Here is a 20314-nt window from a genome sequence, read left to right as displayed (position 1 = left end):
GCAGTCAGTGTGCTCTACTACAAAGTGCCAGAAGCAACTCCACTCCACAGTGACAGTGCCAAAACAAAACGGCATGTGTCAGTTTGTCAGTGTACAACGGGGTGATTGTTAGTGATTGCCATTCTTGGATTTACGATTCTTTTGAGAATCGGGGGTTTACTGGTAATTGCAGGGCATATGGCCAGCATAGGGAACTACATTGACCAGTGAGGAGACAAAGAATGCAAGGAATTGTCATAACTGGGCTCATTAAAAAATGATGGCATGAGGCTCTCAAGGGCTAAAAATCCAATAAATGGCATATAATAGGGCATGACTGTGATGGAATGATTGAGGGAGATTTAAAAGGTTTAAATAAAAAGAATAATGTACTTTAACCATATTTTAGTATAGCAATAATGGTACAATGTTTAAAAAATTCATAAAAGCTGCACTTTAATACTAACTCCAGTGATAACCAGGCACATTTTTTCCTTAGTGAATTATCCAATAGCCACATGTATGGGGGGCCAAATTTACTAATGGACTGTCAGTTAGCACTTTTACCTCAACTACATGGATGGAAAGAAAAAAAAAAAATTATGTAACAACACTTGTGAATAAGGCAACTAGTGTAAGTACCTGAAACCACCTGTATAGCAGCCCACATACTGGCTAAGGGTGAAACATCATTTACAGCCAGTTGTTGTTAGCAGCAATTTGCATGTACTGACTGTAAATATTTTAATAATAGTAGAGAATAGAGGGATTCCTTCATCAGCGTTTTCTGCTCCTTCATTATATACCAATCCGATGTGTCTAGGTGCCATCATATTGTTGTAGCTGCAGTGGAGGTTCCAGATGTTGTTACAATTCCTTGGTGGGATCTCCAGAGTGGCTGTAGATTTACTAATTATTTGGCAAGCATAAAAACACCACAGTGTGTGTATATATATATATATATATATATATATATATTTTTTTTTTTTTTGAATATGTGTGTAATTATTTGCCTGGGGTTTAGCTTTAAATTTTATTCGTATGTATATCGATGATTTTATTTTTAGGGCATATTGATTGATGAAAGGGATTTCATCAAAAACATCTGTCTTATGTGCACTTTGCATAGTATATTCATGTATGAAGGATTTTTGAGCTGAATAACAAAATGTGAATATAAAACTGTTGTCAATGTTACTTCTCTTATCTTGAATGACAACATAAAATTTACCTTTACATTTTTGTATCTCCTACATATCCCCTCGTTAACTGATATCTAGTTGATATGAGTTACTGTATTTACCATAGTGTTGTATAATGTGTTATAATTTGTAGTTTTGTTAAATAACCCAAATGTGATAATTTAATAGCAATCAATGTGACCAGAACCAAATTTTACTTTACTGTGCCTGACTTTCATCTGTAATATACAAGTCTTATAAAAATTAATTGAAAGATGCAGGATAGAGTAAATTGTTCCAGATTGAATGCATGGAGAGCTTTTGTATATATTGGTATGGCCCAGATACCTAGATAAAGATGCGTTTTTTTTCTTAGCCCTACTCTCGGTTAACATGTGTATTCGTGCATCATTTTTATAACAGAATGATGTCTCTTGGTAAAACTTGTCTCGTGATGTATTGACCCGCTGTGTGTGGCCTTAACTTGTTCCTTTCTCTTTTAATGTCACTTTGCAAAGAAATTTGACTTTTCTAAATGGCTTGTTATAAGAACCTAAAATTTCATTAAGCTTTTTTTGTTTAATTTTAGTATATTTTTGGTTTACAATGACTTTAACTCTAAATTGCCCCCATGTTTCCTACACTTGTTAGAATTCCATGGTTGACTTTCCAAGCTTTGTTCTTAAAAATTCAAGAGTATAACTCATTATTTGATTTCTTCATTATATAAATAAGTACAAATTATTACCAGGTTTTTATGCGGCAAGGTGTGGGCAGTCCTAGGAATTTAATGGCCATTGTAGACCCGCAGAGAGCTGCAGCTTTCTGAAAAAAGTCTCAACTGCAGTCCCAACCAGTTTTGGTGTCCAGTTTTTGCACAAGGGTGCAGTAAATCCTGGCACCATTTTCAAAATTGACATGTCTCTCGTGACCCCATGGTTGTTGTTGGAAGTTTTGCGCTGTGGCCATAGCCTTGTGCAAATCTGGTTACCTTTGTTATGGTTTGCCACTCCCAGCAGTTAGCTGTGCCATCCGGGAACTGCTAACTACAGTAGAACCTCGGTTATCCGGCACCCACGGGGAAAGGCTGATTCCAGATATGTCTAGTTTCCGCTTTACTGAAGGTAATTCCTTTTTCTTTTTCTCACTCATTTAGCACTAGACTTGACCATTCAAGTAGACTTCAAGGAGACTTGTCCACATTTTCCGGATATCTGAGTTCCAGATAACCGGGGTTCCCCTGTACACAGTTTCACAGTGTAGGTGTGAAAGAGCCCCAAGTCTTCCCACTGGAGTCCAAGTAATATGTGAAGTCAGTGTATAAATTACTATCCTAAGCATTTGGAAACTGCAAATTGGCAATGTGTACAGCGCATGCGATTTCGTGAAATCCACACCATGTTTATTCTTGGTTATTGACAGCTTTACTTAAATAACTGGGTACATAATCCTAAATAAAATGTCTGCAATTTGTCATGCTTAAAACTGTACATGGATATTTTTCAATAATGAAAACCCCTTATTAGGTAAGTATTCCCTTTTCTGCATAGGCTAGGAGATTATAATATACATGAGAGATCAGCCCTATATGTATGTAAAGGGATAAGAAATCTGAAACTTGACTCAGTTAAGATGTAGATAATTTTCTTAGTAAACTAACAGCAATCTGGATAATCTTCCCCGAAGATTTTTCTACCAACAGCTTAATGCTTGAGAAGCAGGAGGTCATTATAGATTCCTTCATGTGACTATACTTGTAAAAATGAGTAATTTGCTGGCATATCTGTAACATTTAGTTATGATGTTCTATTGATATATCAATCTGTGTAAAATCCACAGGTAAATAGTAGATGGCTGGAAATACTTTATATCTTATCATACACATAAGAATGTAAATGGTCCGTTAATACACAAACACTTTGAAGTGTACATGTAGATTTGGTTGCATTAATATAATACTTTATTTCAGCAATGATTAGAATGTATTGCTTGTTCAATAACAGAGGTAACAAAGGAAGTCTGGGAGAGAAAGGGAAATGTACACAGTCTATTGTTGGAAATTAAAGCTGACACTTTCTTGATAGTCTGAAGTGATGAGCGCGGCTGGTGAAAGAGCAGAGCAAAGTTCTGTAGCTCTTCCATTGGTGGAACATCTCTTACCATTAGGCCTTCAAACTCTCATTCAGCTGTCAGCACTCGGGCATCTTCCAGAGCCAGCTTCTCCCATGCTGTGCAGTGCCTGCAGCTTGCCTGGAGCTTAACTTTGACTAAAAGTGTTGATTTCATTTCTCTTAGCCTTGTTCCCATTTAGCGTTAAAAACCTGCTTTAGAGCCGAGCCTTTTATTCTGCAAAGCACACACGCGTGTCATCTCTCACTGCACACTTCTGATGTGAAGTTAAGGAGCTCAAAATATATGCTAGTCATCGCCATAAATAATTGATCAGAGGGGAAGCCTGGCAGTGTTAATTGTGAAGGTGCTGCTGAGCAAATGCCAAAACAAAAGCGCCCCTCAAAGCCTGCAAAGTCTTTAGCGGTAAGCAACAGGGTCAGCACGCAGAGGTGGAATTTGAAAGGGCCACTTGAGTATAATGGGTTTTGACTTGGATTTGTCATGTGCCTCAATGCTTCATTGATTGAGCGCTCGTTTGTTAAATCAGCTGTGTGGTCTGCTGTTTGTCTAGCCACAGACACTTCATGCAGAGATTGCTTTATTTCCTATAAAAAAAAAAAAAGACTAATTCTGCTTTTTGTGAATGGTAGGTGTGGTTTTATTGAAGAGATCAGTAACCAGTTATTTAATCCCTGGCTGGTCTGTGATAAACCGAGTTATTTCAGTTTGTGAACTGCTTGTATTTGTAAAAAGAAAAGAAAAAAAACTTGAAGAGAACCCGTAAGGATAGAACTATGGAAACTGGAATTCCAGTTTTGCAACCCCTTCCAAAGCCCCCATGCCACATATTTTTTCATTATCATTAAATCTAAGTTTGTAAATCTAATAGTCGATTGCTTTTAATGTACTTTCTTCTCTCCCCTGTGCCAGTGGACTGTCATTGCTCCAGCCCTGAATCAGGTTAAAGAATGAGAGCCGTGTCAGCAGACCTTCCAAGTAGAAAAAAGAAATAAAAGGGGAAAAAAAGTATTCAAATGCATTATAGAGTTTTTACAACACATGCCAATCTAAATTAAGTGTGCCAACCCTATGCCATGTAAAGGGAAAAAAAGAACAAGGAAAAGTCCTTTATGTGAACCACTCAGGCATGATGCAGGCTTTGACAGTTCCAGCATACTTTTTCCCCATTGCAGTGTTTTCCCAAAGCACTTTTAGCCGGGTGCACCGCTCGGGACTTTTCAGTAACTACCTGGGTGTTTTTGGGTGGTTACTGAAAAGTTGGGTCACAATAGGGGATGCCTACAGCTTCTTCTACAAATATAATGATAGCCTCTGTCTTCACCCTGCATCAGGAAATGAAGCATGCATGTTAGATTTGGATGACTAGAAGGAATGCTGGAATTAAACACTGTAAATGCAGAAACATTTGAAAAATCATAAACTGGTGGATTTGGTCCTCATCAGACAATTGATAGGACCAGTCGTACGGCAGTAGATCTGCTCCTGTGTACAAGGCTTAAGTGAAATGAAACTTTTTATATTTCTACCTACTTGCAACATACTATGGGGAATTTGATTAATTCCATCACCTAACTAAAAAATATATATATATATATATATATATATATATATATATATATGTGTATATATACACACACACACAGAAAAATGTACATTCTCTTTGATATGTTTACACATGAATGATAAGATTATTTATAATAAAACTAGACATCTGGCAGATATAAAAGTAATGCATTCCTATACTTTATTATGTGATGTAATAATGTAAAGCACCACAAGGAGGCAGTCTAATATTCTTCAATTCCCATGTACTAACAAGGAACATGCTGATAGTAGGAAAGAGCAGAAATCCGCTAACCAGTCTGCTATAAAAGTAGTGTTATGTAAAAGGGGCAGAAAACATTCAGGTCTCTGCTCTGTCATACTTATTAATTTGTGTATTTTGCTGCCTGGAGTTCATCTTGAAGTTGTTGATAAAGAGAGATCAGAGTTGCTTTCTAGTATATATTTTACTTTATTGCTGTTGTGAATAATGATGTTACAAATGTTGTTCAGTGCTGTAATAAAAGTAAATCATACAATATTTCTGTAGATTTACCTGCAAATAGAAGAGCTATATTCACACAGAATAGAGAGAACAGATCCTTGACGGGTTGTTACTGTCTCTAGAAAACAGAAGCAGACAGACTCTGTCTTGTGCTCTCCCTTTTGTTCTGACACAGCCGTGGGCCAAGTGATTGAAAAGCATTTTGTTTTGTGAAGTGGAATAGTGCAGGATTTTACTGAAGTCATAGCTCTAGGTAGATGGCTAATCATCCGTGTGGAGACGTAAGCTTAGGAAATAGTAAAAAGGAGGCAGCAACACGGCTTGACATGAACTGAGGCGCTTACACAGCTTGTGAGGAGGAAAATACCAACATTAGTTCTTAGATAGACGAGATAAATCTTACCTCAGGAAAGACCTGCAACCTACTAGTACTGCGTATTTCTTGTACAAGTGTATTAATAGCTTAATATTTTCATATTATAAATGGAAAAAGTATTTGTGTCATAATTGTCTTTACACTTAATTAAATGCTAATTACATCACTAAAACCAATCATCACCATGTTCCTGCAATCCTGGATGATCATGGCTAGCAGGAGGGACCCGCAGGGTGCTGTACATATCAGCCTGGAAACAGGAAGCTGTGGTATTACCTATATGCGGTCCCAGCCTCAGTAATTGAAAGAACTGAAATCCAAATTGAGAAAGGGTAAGGCTGGAGAGGAAAGGCTTAGATGATGCTCTGTGTTCCCCAGCCAGGACATTTCCTAAGAATTTCCATAATCTAAGCCTTGTCTGAAGGCCTTGTCTGACCTGTGGCATCTTCTAATGCACACTGTGAAACTAACAGTGTGCACTGATGTAGAATAATCCATTTTAGTGCAGGAGAAGAGCCGGTACAAGACCTGAAGGTAATGCTGGATTTCAGCTTTATACCAAATAATAACCATTATTTTCATGTTATATAAAAACAACTGAATTTACTACCAGACATCTGAATAGTCAGTGTTATTGTTAAGATGCAGGTTTGTATATCAAATATTTATGCGTACAACTTTAGCTTTATTTGTCCTTATCTGACTCTTTAGCCTTTAATTAGAAGGTCAAAAGGGTGCCTGAAGCCTGCAGGTTGCTGCTTTGTCAAATACTTAACCACACACATTGCAAACTTTACCGTAGGATACTGCATTCACTGCTACCTGTCCAACCTGGCCATCGCTGACTTCTCTGTTCTCCAGTACACTAAACTTGTTTTGTTGTTTTTATATTCAGCACATGCCTGCTGTCATCTATGAAATGGTTCTCACTTGTAGGTTGAAAGCTGCAACATTATAAACATTTGTTTATTTGGCAAGCTATAAATAAACACAGGATTAATAAAAAAGAGGGGTTTAAAGGGGCTACAGTGCCAACACATCCAAACATTTATGTCCAAGGGGAAGGCAGTTTATGAAGCTGCTTTTACAGGAGGAAGTACAGCCAAGGATTTTCCGGAATTTATGAACAATCTCAGCCCCTCTGGTCACTTTTTGCCAGTATATAAGTATTTTTGCCAGAATATCACACTGCAAATTAGTGGTCCCCAAAAAATTTTCTGCCCTTTGCTTTACCTTTTCCCAGTCCATGGGAAACGATTAATTTCACTGATACAAATAATAGGGCTTTATTTTTCCTTCTCACATGGACAATTTCTTTTTTCCATTGACACCAACAATGGGGCAACCTTTTTTCCACATGACGACCAAGCCATATAAGTTTACTTTCCCTGGTACGAGGGTGTTTTCTACGTCTACCAGTCACCATATGGCCCTCTATAGTCTGAAAGACCCTCATAAATTTTAAGATCCCTCATGTAGTGGATCGTATTTGCACACGTTTAGCAGTTCAAGGACCCCATCATTAAAATCTCATGTAAGCTTTACCATAACATCAATGTGTTTCTCCCAGCCTGCCTCAAAACGTTCCCCTGTATCTTCACCATTCACATGGCTTTTATTTGGAAGACTATAGTTGGCTGTGCGCGCAGGGTCATTCCATGCAGCCATCTGGTATTTATTTCCATGCATTGTAAGTGTCTGCGAGGAGGCTGCAGGAGTTGCACTGAAATGCAACAATGAATGGAAAAGGGGAAAATGTATTTAATAAAAGTGTATTTATTGTAAATGGTTTAGAGTGCTGAAGCAAATAAAATGTCTTTGACTTTAGGGCTTAGTTGTACCCTAATCAGTACGATACTTTATACAGATCTAATATTAAGGGACAGAAGTAATGAAAAAAAGGAGATTTAGCTCTATTATAGGGACTGTCACAAAAACCAAACATTTCTCAGCTGTTTTCTTGTCCATTTAAGTTCTTCTTTTTGTGTGGACCAGCAATGGTGACATGATTGCTGGGTCTGATAATATGCTTGTTTTATGCCGCTGGCTGAAACAGTTAAAACATTTCTCATTCATTTTAGTCAGAAATATTGTTGTTTTCGTCTCAATCAGTTGTGTGAGAAAAAATCGCCTCCTGACTACATTTGTTCCAGTTTTTCAGATCTGCTCCATAGCACTCCATAGCGCCATATAGAAAATGTCCTGAAAATCAAATGGCAATGCAGAGCTTTGTATGGTGTCAGATTTTGTTAGCCTGGTAAGGGTTAACATAAAGCGGCCCAGCAAGCACGTGCAGGATATTTTATTGAAGAAAACAATTCTGGCAGATGAATTCTCCTGAGGAAAACAAAGGCAGTAATGTGATTTGACCATGCCAACATAATAAAGGGCCCCTATCAGTAGTGTAAAACAGAGCATGGAGTGATAGTGTGTATATGGACATGGTACGCATATACAATTTATGGGGTCCCTCTGGGCTCCATCTCTGGACAAGTAGGGTTCTCTGAGCCTTCTCAGAAGTCATATGCTCCTCTGTGTGTTTGTTACATTTTAAAGAATTGCTCCATCCTTCTGATGTTTTCTGAAACATTACATCCCAAGCAATCCTTTAGGGCTTGTATACACAGGGATTCAAAGCCTGTGCAGCACTGAGATGCTTTCTGCCTAGCACTAATATGCCTTAATGATGGAGTGGGGGGACCTATTGGAGAAGTGATGTTAATGAATTGCCCTGCAGGCTACATCCTCACAGATGTTTTTTAGGCCGAATAGAAGCATTTTTGAATTTTTTCTTATTCATTTGCCATTTTGCACTTTTTGATGCCCATGCTTGGGGTTCTTCTTTGTTTTAAAATGTGTTGAACCATCAGTTTACCTTGTTTATGTCCACCGCTGTTACTGCCCTTCTGCTTTACAGATCTCCCCTGATCTCCATCAGCATAACTAATCATTTTTGTGATAAACCATATATACCCAAATATAAACTGATTTTTTTTACCTCCACCATCTCAGTTTATACCTGGGTAACACCTAGTGGCATCTCCTAAAACTGCTGTTTGCAACACTTTATATTATCAAAAAGCTCCATTTACTGGGGGCCAGCAATAAAGCACAAAAGTTTATTTAAGGGCAAGTGACCCATTATAACCAACTCAAAGTACAAAATGCTTTATCCTGTAAAAGGGGGGAAAGAAATCAGATTGAGGCCAAGTGATTTTAAATTTTCCTATTTTAAATAAATGTTTGGAGGATAACACATTTATTTTCATATTTATCGCCATCCCTATTTATTACTATAAATGTTAGCAATCACCTCTGGATTATGTGTCATAGGTGTATGCTGTGAAGTCAGTGAAGTGTTCCTGTTTTTTGTTTTTTGAAATTGCATTAGGTATCTCAGTCTATATTAGAGTTTTTTTTCAAGCATGTATTTGTGTTAATAACATTTGTAACAAATTCGTATGGTAAATCTCGGTTGGTAAAATAATAGGCAGGAAACTTTAGATGTGTTTGTCTGAACTGCTATTTATTGCCCTGTTGTGGTGCTACCTGATAGCTTGTATTTACCATGCCAGATTATATAATGAGTATTGTTGCCAAACTGATTTACTTAGGGCAAATTGAGACCTACAGCAGTATCCAGCAATCCCGCATGGCTCCCGGTTCATGGCACCTTGCCAGCCTGTCTTCTGCTTGTACCACTTTGTTGCAGATTTGACACAGGGCGGCCGTGAGCGGTACTGATCCACTAACTTCTGCCCCCATTTATTCTCTATTAGGCTTCCTCCTTCCAACTGCCTGTGAAACTGTGATAAAGTGTATTCAATACAAAACAGATTTGGAACAGCGCATTTAAATTATAAGAGCAGATTTTATGACTGTTGGAGCAAAAAAAAAAAAGATGTTTCTCAATGTAACCAATTAGATTCCTCTTGCAGATAAAACATGAAACATAACCGGCTAATATGTAAATCTGTTCCATTTTAATAAATCCATCTGGGGTTCTCTCTTCAATATATTTATACTAAGGTTCAGGAAATCTATCTGTTCATAGTTTGTATATTAGGTATATCCTTCAGGTTTCCTTACACAACCAAAAAATAAACTGTAGGCTACCCCACAAATATGGACCTAGTATGTCTATCTCTGTATGAATGTGACATTGGTCATAACATCATAAGAATTTAGGGTGGTGAGAATTTATGTAGAGGCTTGGCGGAACAGACTGCTATTTCTATAATATTTTGCTGTATAAATTTATAAAGTGAAATTCCTATCAAATGTTCTTTTATTAAAGGAATTCCTTGATCATAGAAAACACTTCTGGAGTTTGTGGACATTATGATCAGCCCATTTAATCCGTCTTTATTGTTATAGCGACCTACAGGTCACCTCTTATTAGTATTTTGTTTTTAATGTCTAGGAAATTTTAGGTTGACCTATGGAAATAGAACCATGATTATGGGTTTTTACCTGAGCCCTCTGTATACTGTGATGATGTGCAGGATATTTCTGTATTTATGTTGTGAACTGTGTGAATTGTGAACTACATTATTATTTTACAGGTGATTGTTTTGCCACTATATTTTTCTTGATTCAAGATCTATGTTTGTCCAGTTTGATGGTCTTTTAATTAAATAGTGATTATAAACTATGTGTATATATTGTTAAAATTCATGGCAAACATTCCTCTTGTGATGTTAAGTCATGGTGTGCAGAAAGTTACTGAAGCCCCATAGCACAGCCTGGTGGCCAAGAGTGGTTTACACAAAAGTATTGTACTTAGAAAGTCTTTGGTCTGTATTTCACTAGAATAGAAAAGTAATAGGCAAGGATTGTGTACCATAAATGATTATACCCAAGTATTAACTTGTTTTACATGATACCACCTACATTTAAATAAGTACATTTCAAACTGCATATGTAATAAATACACACAATCATAAAATATGCATGATCATAACATGCAGAAGCACTCCAATCTTAACTAAAAAGACAATGTTGGTGAGTTTTTTTGTATTATATATTTGTGTATATGTTATCAAGATCTGGCCAGCCCAAATTTTACAATGTATACATTTCAGGAGAAAAATGAGCCATTTGCAGCCTATGTTCATATTTCATATGCATTCTGGTCATGACCATTTCTACTATTGCAAGAACGGGTGGTGACATGGATAGTAGAAAATAGGCCGAGATTATGAGTATGTTTTTTGGGACCAGTGCAGGATGTACGCTTTTGATTCCTAGTGTAAAGTCTAAATAAAATTTTGACATGTCAGCTCTTGTAGTACCTGTATATTAAAGGTCTCATTTACTTTCATTCTCTCATCTCTTTGTTAATTCAGCAAAGGGATGCACAGAACATTGATTGAAAATGGGTGAAATAGCAATCGGCTGTTTCTTCGCTACAAAACTACAGAACACATCCTATATATACTATGTAGGTAGGGAGGGGTGTATTTTGCCATTGTAGAATGACAATACTACTGAGCAGTAGATACAGTTTTGTGCACTTAGTCACCCTAGGTAAGGAAGTGTGTCATATGTAAGGAGTAGTAAGCTGCAATGTATTTCATTGTATTTGTGGGTTCACAGCCGCTATCACAACTGACATGAGGTAGTGGAATGGAGACAAGGAAGGGGGGCTGTATTTGCATTTTGTTTTAGTTTACCAAATTCACCTCAACTGAAAGTTCTCAGAGGAGTTAGCTAAGGGCTTTCTATTGCAGTCAACTTGTTTAAACCCTTTAACTGTCATGTGAATTTCCCATTTTACTACATGTGTGTGTCATAAAGCATTAGGTCAAAAAGCTAAACAATAAATACAACAAAAAAACAATAAATACACATTTATCCTTTGTTTTTATTTATACTTGCAGTACCTGTTTTGCTGATAAACTTAACTTTCAGACACAGGACCCTCCAGCCTGGAAGTATTAATCCATTCTCCTACAGCAGCTGATCCTGACCACCACTAGGAAGATGAAGAAAAGACCCAAATTTTGGGATAAATGACCCCCAAATCACTGCACATGAGCACCTTTGGCTGGAAGAGAGGTTAAAACACAATAATTCAGACTGGTGATCCTCAGGTCACAATATCAGCAAATATCTTTTACAGTTATCCTTTTTAGAAAGCAGATACTAGTAAGAATAATGGATAAGTAAAGGTATCCCTAGATATTGTTATCTCCAAAGCAACAGGTTCACTTTAAAGCAGGACTGAACGCCATATCCTATCTTTATATAAACTGATTTGGGACAGCCAGTCCTTTCCCTAGACAAAAGGTAAAATGTTCACATACTGATTTTTTTTATTATTAAATTTGCCATGAAAATGGAAGTTCCATCACCACCCTGGCCTCTGGTCATCTTAGTCAAATTAGACTTCACAATTTCTTTTTCTAAGCCCTGCTATTGCTGTGTAGACACATCAGATAGGAGTAAGATCACAATATATTGATAGGGATAGGAGAGAACAAGCAGAGGTCCTCTGTAGAAGTGTCACTTGCCTGTAGCACCGTGACTCCTTGGGGATAGCTGTAATTAAGAAGGTTATGCATTTATGCTCTGAAAAGAACAAAAAAGGTACATATAGATTTACCCACAAAATATCTATCTATCTATTGATTTATCTATCCCTTTTTGGGTAATCATTTGCATATATTGCCAGATTTAATTGAGAAGCTCTTTTAGTTTTTCAATCATTATTTCCTTTTTGCATACCTTGTACTTGTTATTTCCACCCCAGGCCAATTATCACATTTGACTTTTAGCAGGGGTGAGTCAGTTTGCACCACAGCAGACATTCCCAACACTTTGCTAGTTGACAGTATTTCTTAATATTAACCTAACAAAAGGCAATCTGAAATCAATATTTCACATTAGAATACAATGTTTGTAAAGACTCGGAAATGCATTTGCAGAGATTTGTATAGATTGATTTCCAATTTTTCTATCACTGCTTAGGCAAAGCATTTTCTTTTAACACTGTTAAAATCTAAGCAATATATTGCAGCAGAGTTTCACATCAGAGGTGTAAATGGATTTTCTTGAAAGTTCCAGAGCATGCAGGACAGAGAAGGAAGCCTCTTTGCACCGACACAGTTGCTGTTGGAAAGCTCAGCTTTGTAAATGACATAAACTGTGATGATGATGACCTTGCTTTGAAAAGGACAGATAATCATTTATTGAAGGAAGTTCATTCCTTTTCTGATTGCACAAGGGTCACTTGTCTACTGTTTCCTGCTTGACGCACATAGTGCAGTATGGTTAGTAAGGCTGAAAGTTTTAGTGGATATTCAAATGTAGAAAGCCAATTCACACATAACTTGACTGTTTACTATCCTCCATTTGATAGAACTGTCAGAAATGTGCATGTGCAATTGAGTAAGGAAAAGCTTATTTTTCCATAATTTTTAGGGATTTTATACTGGCAAAAACCACCAATCTTATTCTATTCCTAATTTTAAAAGATGAATATTTTGTTCATTTCATTAAAAACAGTATATAAAAACTATTTGTACATATATAAAATATCTATTTAACAAAAAAGACCTCGTCAATTTATACAGGAACCTCACACTTAAAGTAAGGTCCTAATTTAGGTTGGCATGATTACACGATTTGTTTCTTTCTCAACACGTTTCGCAGATACAAGTCTGCTTCTTCAGGATTACAGGAGGTAAGTATTCTAGACTGAGAAATTTACACATATATACATATGAGGATTATTTCCATTGGTCATGTGATTCTATTATTAAGACACCAAAAATATATATACATATCTTAATAAACCTACATTGTTACATTGGTATTGATCAATTCACAGCCATATATCCTGCTAAAGGAGCAGCAACACACCAGCCAGTGGTGATCGCAGTGGATATTTACTAACCACTGATAAATTATTAGATACGAAAAGTGTACATGTTATATTTTTATTACAGAGAATAATGTGATGGGAACAAACTATTGTTCAGTGCTGGGAAATCATCTGCATCAAATATTGACCTCTCTACCTGTTGTGTGGATGCCATGCTGCTTTAATGGTTTTGGTACTTTGGGTCATTGACCTAAAAGAAGTATGCAAGTCAGGAATTATAATTTAATTATATTTTTTAGAATCTACATGCCTAATGCCATTTTAGAACAGCCTCTTTTAACTCATGGGGTTGAATGGACCAGTAAGGGGTTGGAAAGATGGCAGGTACCTGCAGCTAAGGGACAACAGGTAAAACTAAAAGACACTAAAAGTTAATGTTATTAAACGTATTCCCTGCACAGCAGGGCTCAGAGAGGGAAAGAAAGAATCAGAACTAGGAGGAGCATGATGAATGCATGCAGAAATGAAGAAAGCAGTGTGACAGAGATAAGTTCTTCAATGTTCAACTTATGTTTCACTAAATTTTCCTATATAATGGGGAAGGTTTAAAAGAAGTGATTTATAGGACAGCTTGAGTGCGAGTATTTGACCAAAACGTTATACTATTCTACCTTTTATTGAGCTGCTCTTATATTTTTCCTAAGATTCTTTAAACTTCTAAGTTGTTTCGTATTGTGGAAATTTCTGATAAACAGTGTTTAATAAAAAAATGTAGTCTGTCCTAAGTAGATGAAGCACAGGTTCACTTTTAGCCTGGAGCAAAAGCAGCCATTGTTTACTTTGACGCCCAGCTCAGTATTACTTGCTTAGGGAAACCTTTTAAATGTCTGCATCCAAAAAGGTGTTGTTTACTTAATGTTTAATTTAGCAAATTAAAAGACAGGTGTGTTGTGGGGGAATCATTTTTGGAAATGACACTAAGTACTAAAAACAGAGCAAATGTTTAGTTTAGTTATGTGCCTATCTTATGTTAATTGTTCATATACTGTTCATAGGACTGGTGTACATCTTCTGCTGCAATGTATAGGAAAACTATATTTTCAGTTTATTACTTATCATTTGTGTACCAATTTTGATTGCATAATTATTGGTTGTTGCTGGGTTTGCTTTTTTCTAATTTAAACATATCTATAGTTTCTATTATTAAATAAATAACCCAAGTCTTTAAAAAGTGCATTGACATAAAGCATTCAGTAAGAATGATCCTATATTGAGACTGGGGCAATGGGCAGTGAATTTTCATGATTTGTAGTTCAGTGTACTACTTAATGTACAAATTGTTTGCTTTACACACCCAACCTTGGTTTAACTATAAATAGAAGGTGCAAATAAAGCCATCCTGGGCACTTTCCAGAATAGAAAGCATATATCACCTTTGAAATGTTGGCATCCGTCTGCCACTGTGAAAGCTTGCCTTGCAACTGTGCAGTCCCCCATGCTGGAAGGGGTTGAAGAAATGCACTCTTCTTTAAAAGGAAGGTACACATAGGTTCCTCGGGAAGCATGATACAATGTCAGGGTAGAAGCCTAGGCACAGGAAGTGGTTCACAACACAACAAATAAGGTGGTGGCTTTGTGGTTGTGGGGAACTAAACTATAAAATTGTGAGGTAGGTTTTTATTTCAGAAGGGACTGTTTTGCAATGAAACATACTGTAGGTTTGCAATATTTTCTAAATACACTGTGCTGAGCATGTGCATTTCAGAGCAAGATACTGGGAAATGCGGGATATCCTGGCATTCCTTGGAACTGTTGGGCCTGAATGAATACCAGCGTGCATGCTCAGTACTTAGATTATCTCAGCCTGGCCAATCAGGATGGCCAATGATCTGACATCTGAAAGTTAAGCAGAGGTAGGTGGTGGCACCTGCACAGGAGCTAGGAGAGGTAAGTGAAAATGAAAAAAAACATTATGATTACACAGGTATGTTTATTTTATTGCTATATGGGATATCACATGTACCATCTGAAATAAAGGACCTGCATGCTCTTTTTTTTTTTTTTTAAACATTTAGTTCCGGTTCAAAAAGCATTTTTTACTTCTGTTTGTATTGGTATTAGAAAATTTCTGTCCCAGTGCCACAATAACAGAAAAAAAGGACTGGACATCGAGTCTTAATACTTCTCAGCACTATAAAAATTTAAAAAAAAAGTTCTTAGTATACATATACTTTAAACAACAATCACAGCAAATGATTAAGTTCATGTTGCCTTATCAAGTGTATGTTGGATGAAAGAATGACACTTTGAGGGGAAAGTTGTTCTGCATATAATGTTCAGAAGTCATACTGTGTGGGTACTGTACAAATAGGATAAGCATATGCAAGATGTATTTCAGGGCATTTTTAAATAACACCTCGTTTCTAACATGAAGTAGATTAGTAAAAAAAAAAAGAAAATGAAATTGCTTATAGATATCCATATGCAATTAGTCCCCTAGCTCTCTATGTTCTCTGATCTCAATGTGAGCCAAATGAACTGTATATGATGGATTTCAATAAAAATAATAAAGGTGGTACAGCTAAGGCTTACGTTTATCATTTCTAATTTTCCCGCACGTGGAAACTTGTAACTTATAAGTATCCAAATTCCGAGTATCAGAATCAGAAGGAAAGCCAAGCTCCAGGCAAACAACTTTATACACAGAGTAAATGCATATGAGAGTTCTTTCTTTTCAAGGCTGAACTACATGGGAAAATCAAGTTAATTTTTGTCACATGTGAAGAAAACGTAGAGCACTAGAAGTGACCTGGCAGAGGTCAGGACCGGGTAACCCCATGTGTATTCTCCAGAATAAGGCTAGCATAATGCAAATTATTTTAAATAGCTCAGCATGACCAACATTTATTTGTTAGACTTACATTGTTATCATTGTTCTAATTTTCTCATTATTCCAATATTGACAAGTGAGTGATTTGACTATATTTATGAATCATTTGATGATCCATGGATAAATTCTCCACCAGAGAGCAATATTAAATTAGTGTCCTAGTGATCACATATTGGATCTCCCCATACACAGCTTTGGGTTCCCCTGAGCAATGTCACACCAAGATTCTGAATCTTTACTGTAGATGGACATGACTTCTTACGATGCTTTTAACTCTTGGAGCTGTGTACAGCTTTGTTTAAGAGTTGTTGTGTGTGCACAGAACTGTGTGGCTCTGTTGCCTCCTGGGTATGGAAGAAAAGCAGTCAGATGAAACACTCACTACATACTTTTTAAATATTCATATATCACTATTTCTACATTAAATAGTTGTATCTTGTTGGTTATTTAAAGATATATAAACCAGTTTACCCTGCAGATTTTGCAAACGTGTATATACATTTTTTCCTGAAGTAAACCAGTCCACATCTTCATATTTTGTCTGCGTAAATAAAAGAAGTTTCAAAGATAAAACTTTAACTTGTATTGTTTACAGATTTGTATTGCTGTAAAGTATTGCTGTAATGCTGTAAAGCTGTTATCACTTGTCAGTTCTGATGAAGTTCTAAAATGGCTGCAGCAATTATATTGAACCCTGCTCATGTGTTTAAACATTTTCTCTAGTATCTCAGAAACTCTGTTAAGTAAGTAACAACAGGGGTGAAAACTAGCCTGCATCCTATTGGCTCACCTACTGTGATAAGCCTACTTACTGGCCAATAAGAAGCTGTGCAGGAGTGGGCAAGTAGATCCCTAGAATTGTAAGGGAATGTCCAAATTTGCAGGGACGAGGGCCTACAGATTCTGATCACATAGGGTGCTGAAGAAGAGGTTTTTATGCCTGCAATTTTTGAATTTTTATGAAGTGATAACACAGGAGAGCAGAGTTGTTTGAAGCCACAGTCTCTTTCAGATGCAAATTGTTTGTTAGGATATGTATTGCAATAGAGGGACTATTGAAGGGCCCATAGCAGCACTTTCCAAACAATCAGGCAGCACAGTGGTTTAGAGTTTAGCACTCTGGCCTTTGCAGCGCTAGGTCCCAGGTTCGAATCTCGGCTAGGACATAATCTGCATGGAGTTTGCAGGTTCTACCCGTGTTTACGTGTGTTTCCTCAAGATAATTTGTTACCTCCCACATGCCGAAAACATGCAGTTAGGTTAATTGGCTTCCACCCAAAATTGACCTTAGACTACACTAAAGACATTTAACTATGGTAGGGACATTAGATTGTGAGCCCCCTTCGAGTGACTATGACTATGGACGTTGTAAAGCACTGCGCAATATGTCGGCGCTATATAAAAAACTGTGTAATAATATTAAATACAGTACTGTAGACATCTGTAGAAGGTGTAATGACATAAATATTTTCTAACTGCTGCTACAATAAAGAATTATTTTCTAACTACTGCTGCTACAATAAAGAATTTTGGTATCTCGGTCACACCATTGAACTGTTAGGCCAAGTTCAGACTAAATTCATTAATTTGCCTGGGGTAGCAATGTCAAATGATTTTTCTTTACACACGGCATCCAGCGTCCAAGAGTAGCTCCAACCACTTACAAACAATATGTAATTTCATTTAAAGTTAAAAACTTGCACCGCTTTTTTTTTTTTTGTGCAATCACAGGCAGATGCTCATACAAACATTACCATTATTTCATACCTTATGACTGGTGGTTTAGTGGCAAACACATTTAGCATTTGAAATCTTCTTTTATGTTTGACTACGTTACGTTCGTTAGTTTCCATTTCATTTGAAATTTTATGAATTGTGTTAAGGCTGTGTAATTGACTTGGCACTTAGATAGATTATTAAGGCTTAATATTACATGTTTTTACACAAAATTCTGTTTCTGAGCTCACAAGTGATACATTATATTATTATCACAGGGGAGAGAAGTCAGGGGCTGCAAAATACATTGCAATTCATTCAGAGAAGGAATTTATACAGAGGGCAGGAACAAGTTGTTCTAGGATTATATTTCATTAAGCCATTTTATTCTAACTTGCTGTTAGTCAAGGCACTTCATCAAAGTATTACAGACTGTGTAGAATAAGCAACAAACAATGATTTACTGTTTGTGCCAGGTGTTCGGTGTACTCCTTTACTATACTTACACTGTCCTATTAAATCCCAGGCTGCAATTGTGTATTCAGATTGTTTTTAACCATTAGAGAGAAAATAAACTTAGTTTACACTTTTTAACTTCCTAAAAGTTCATTGGAGCCCTGTGTAATCTCTAGGTCAGTTTACAAAGCTTTAAGGCCCTCCACTACTTATGTGACCCTTCCCACTCCTGGTGTTTGGCCACTCAACAATAAATAATGGATGAAAGGTTAAAAAAAATCACATGTTGCCCCAAACCCAGGAAGAGCAGGCAAATCGTTCTGGTGGGCAAATAGGGCAGTAGGTGACCACAAAGAAAGAAAGTATCAGCTACGTCAAGGAGGCAAAGGACAGATTCATTTTAGGTAAACTATGTATATACATGCCGTATTAAAAGATATTCATACTAACAAAAAAAGTTGTTTAAGTAAATACCCCTTATAAGTGTTTTTGAATATATGTTTATAAAAGTGATCATTATTATTTATATTATGTTTTTTTATTTCCAGGGTATTGTAGTGACTCCTTTGCTGCTACTTCTTTTTGTAAGTACCCTTCTTCTTTTTCTAACTAAGTAAAGCTTAATCAAGTGTGGACATTATATATTGTTAAGAAATGCAAATTGTGTATCATAGATTGTACAATTTTACAGATGTCTGGAAACTGTGACCTTGTCCTTATTACTAGGGGAACGGGTGTCAGACTTTAGTGCTTCATGATAATGAAATCAGTGAAGAAACCTCTATAGATGGGGAAAGCCAGCCACTAAAGTTTATTATTAAGCAAGGTTATTTATTTTTTGTTTTTTTATGGTTAAATAATGTTTCAGATCTAACAAGTTATTCAGCTGTTTGGTTTCCATTATTCTTTTACTAACTTAGTTTTTTAGGTGTTATTTTTACCTACATATAAATGTTCCAGAGCCATGCAAAGGTGTAAATATTAGGTTACTGCAGGGAAAAGTCATTGTTGCATTTTCTTTTTTGTTCTTGTATTTGTTTTTGTTGTTTATATAAAATCAATGGTGTTCATTTATAGTCTTGTTTTAGAATACAGTCAGGAACATTGAGAACAAAAGTGAGTCTTATAATTTATTAAAGGGCTCCTGAAAATTTTCCTTGTCAGATCAGAATAATACCACCAGCAGACTATGCTTTAAATGAGAAAAGACGTGCCTTTAAAACCAAGCTTCTGCCATTTTGTGGAAGGCTGTTGAACTCCCGTTTGCCTTCAGTTGTTTTCTGTATCTGGATGGCATATGAAAGGTTTAAACCCCCTGCCAGGTTATTTCTTTTGCTGTCTCTTTACTATTGGAGAAAATATGTTACCATCAGAACAAGTGTCCCCATTAGAAAAATTTCTTACAGCCTCTTGTCTGGGACAGCTAAAATTTTGGATTTAACTTCTGTTTTTCCCTCCATAAAATAGTCGCCAATGCAAATAGAAGATAAATCTTTTCAATGGGTACATAACAGTAAAATGTGACCTTTCCTGATCCTTTCAAAAAATCCGCATAGAGATACACCTCAAAGCAAACTTGTTTTTTGCCTATTCAGGCAACAGGTTTGCTTCAATCCCCCTTACTGAATAATGTTTGCATTTTCTTTATTTCTGTGCCATTTAATTTAGTCTCAGGAGTCAGACTACCCAGAATGTCTGGTATGGAGAA

The 20314-nt window shown here is 36.5% G+C and overlaps 1 protein-coding gene across 1 annotated transcript in view; it reads left to right on the top strand.

Moving 5' to 3' along the window:
* The window catches only part of SLC10A7 (solute carrier family 10 member 7), a 93910-nt gene that overhangs the window by 51001 nt on the left and 22595 nt on the right, over nucleotides 1–20314 (top strand). The window contains exon 6 of the mRNA XM_072405888.1: nucleotides 19155–19190. Within this exon, the coding sequence (XP_072261989.1) occupies nucleotides 19155–19190 (36 nt within the window). The remainder of the gene's footprint in view (nucleotides 1–19154; nucleotides 19191–20314) is intronic.

This window comes from Pyxicephalus adspersus, chromosome 3, assembly GCF_032062135.1.
Source record: "Pyxicephalus adspersus chromosome 3, UCB_Pads_2.0, whole genome shotgun sequence".
NCBI lineage: Eukaryota > Metazoa > Chordata > Amphibia > Anura > Pyxicephalidae > Pyxicephalus > Pyxicephalus adspersus.
This window is presented reverse-complemented; position numbering and strand designations above follow the sequence as displayed.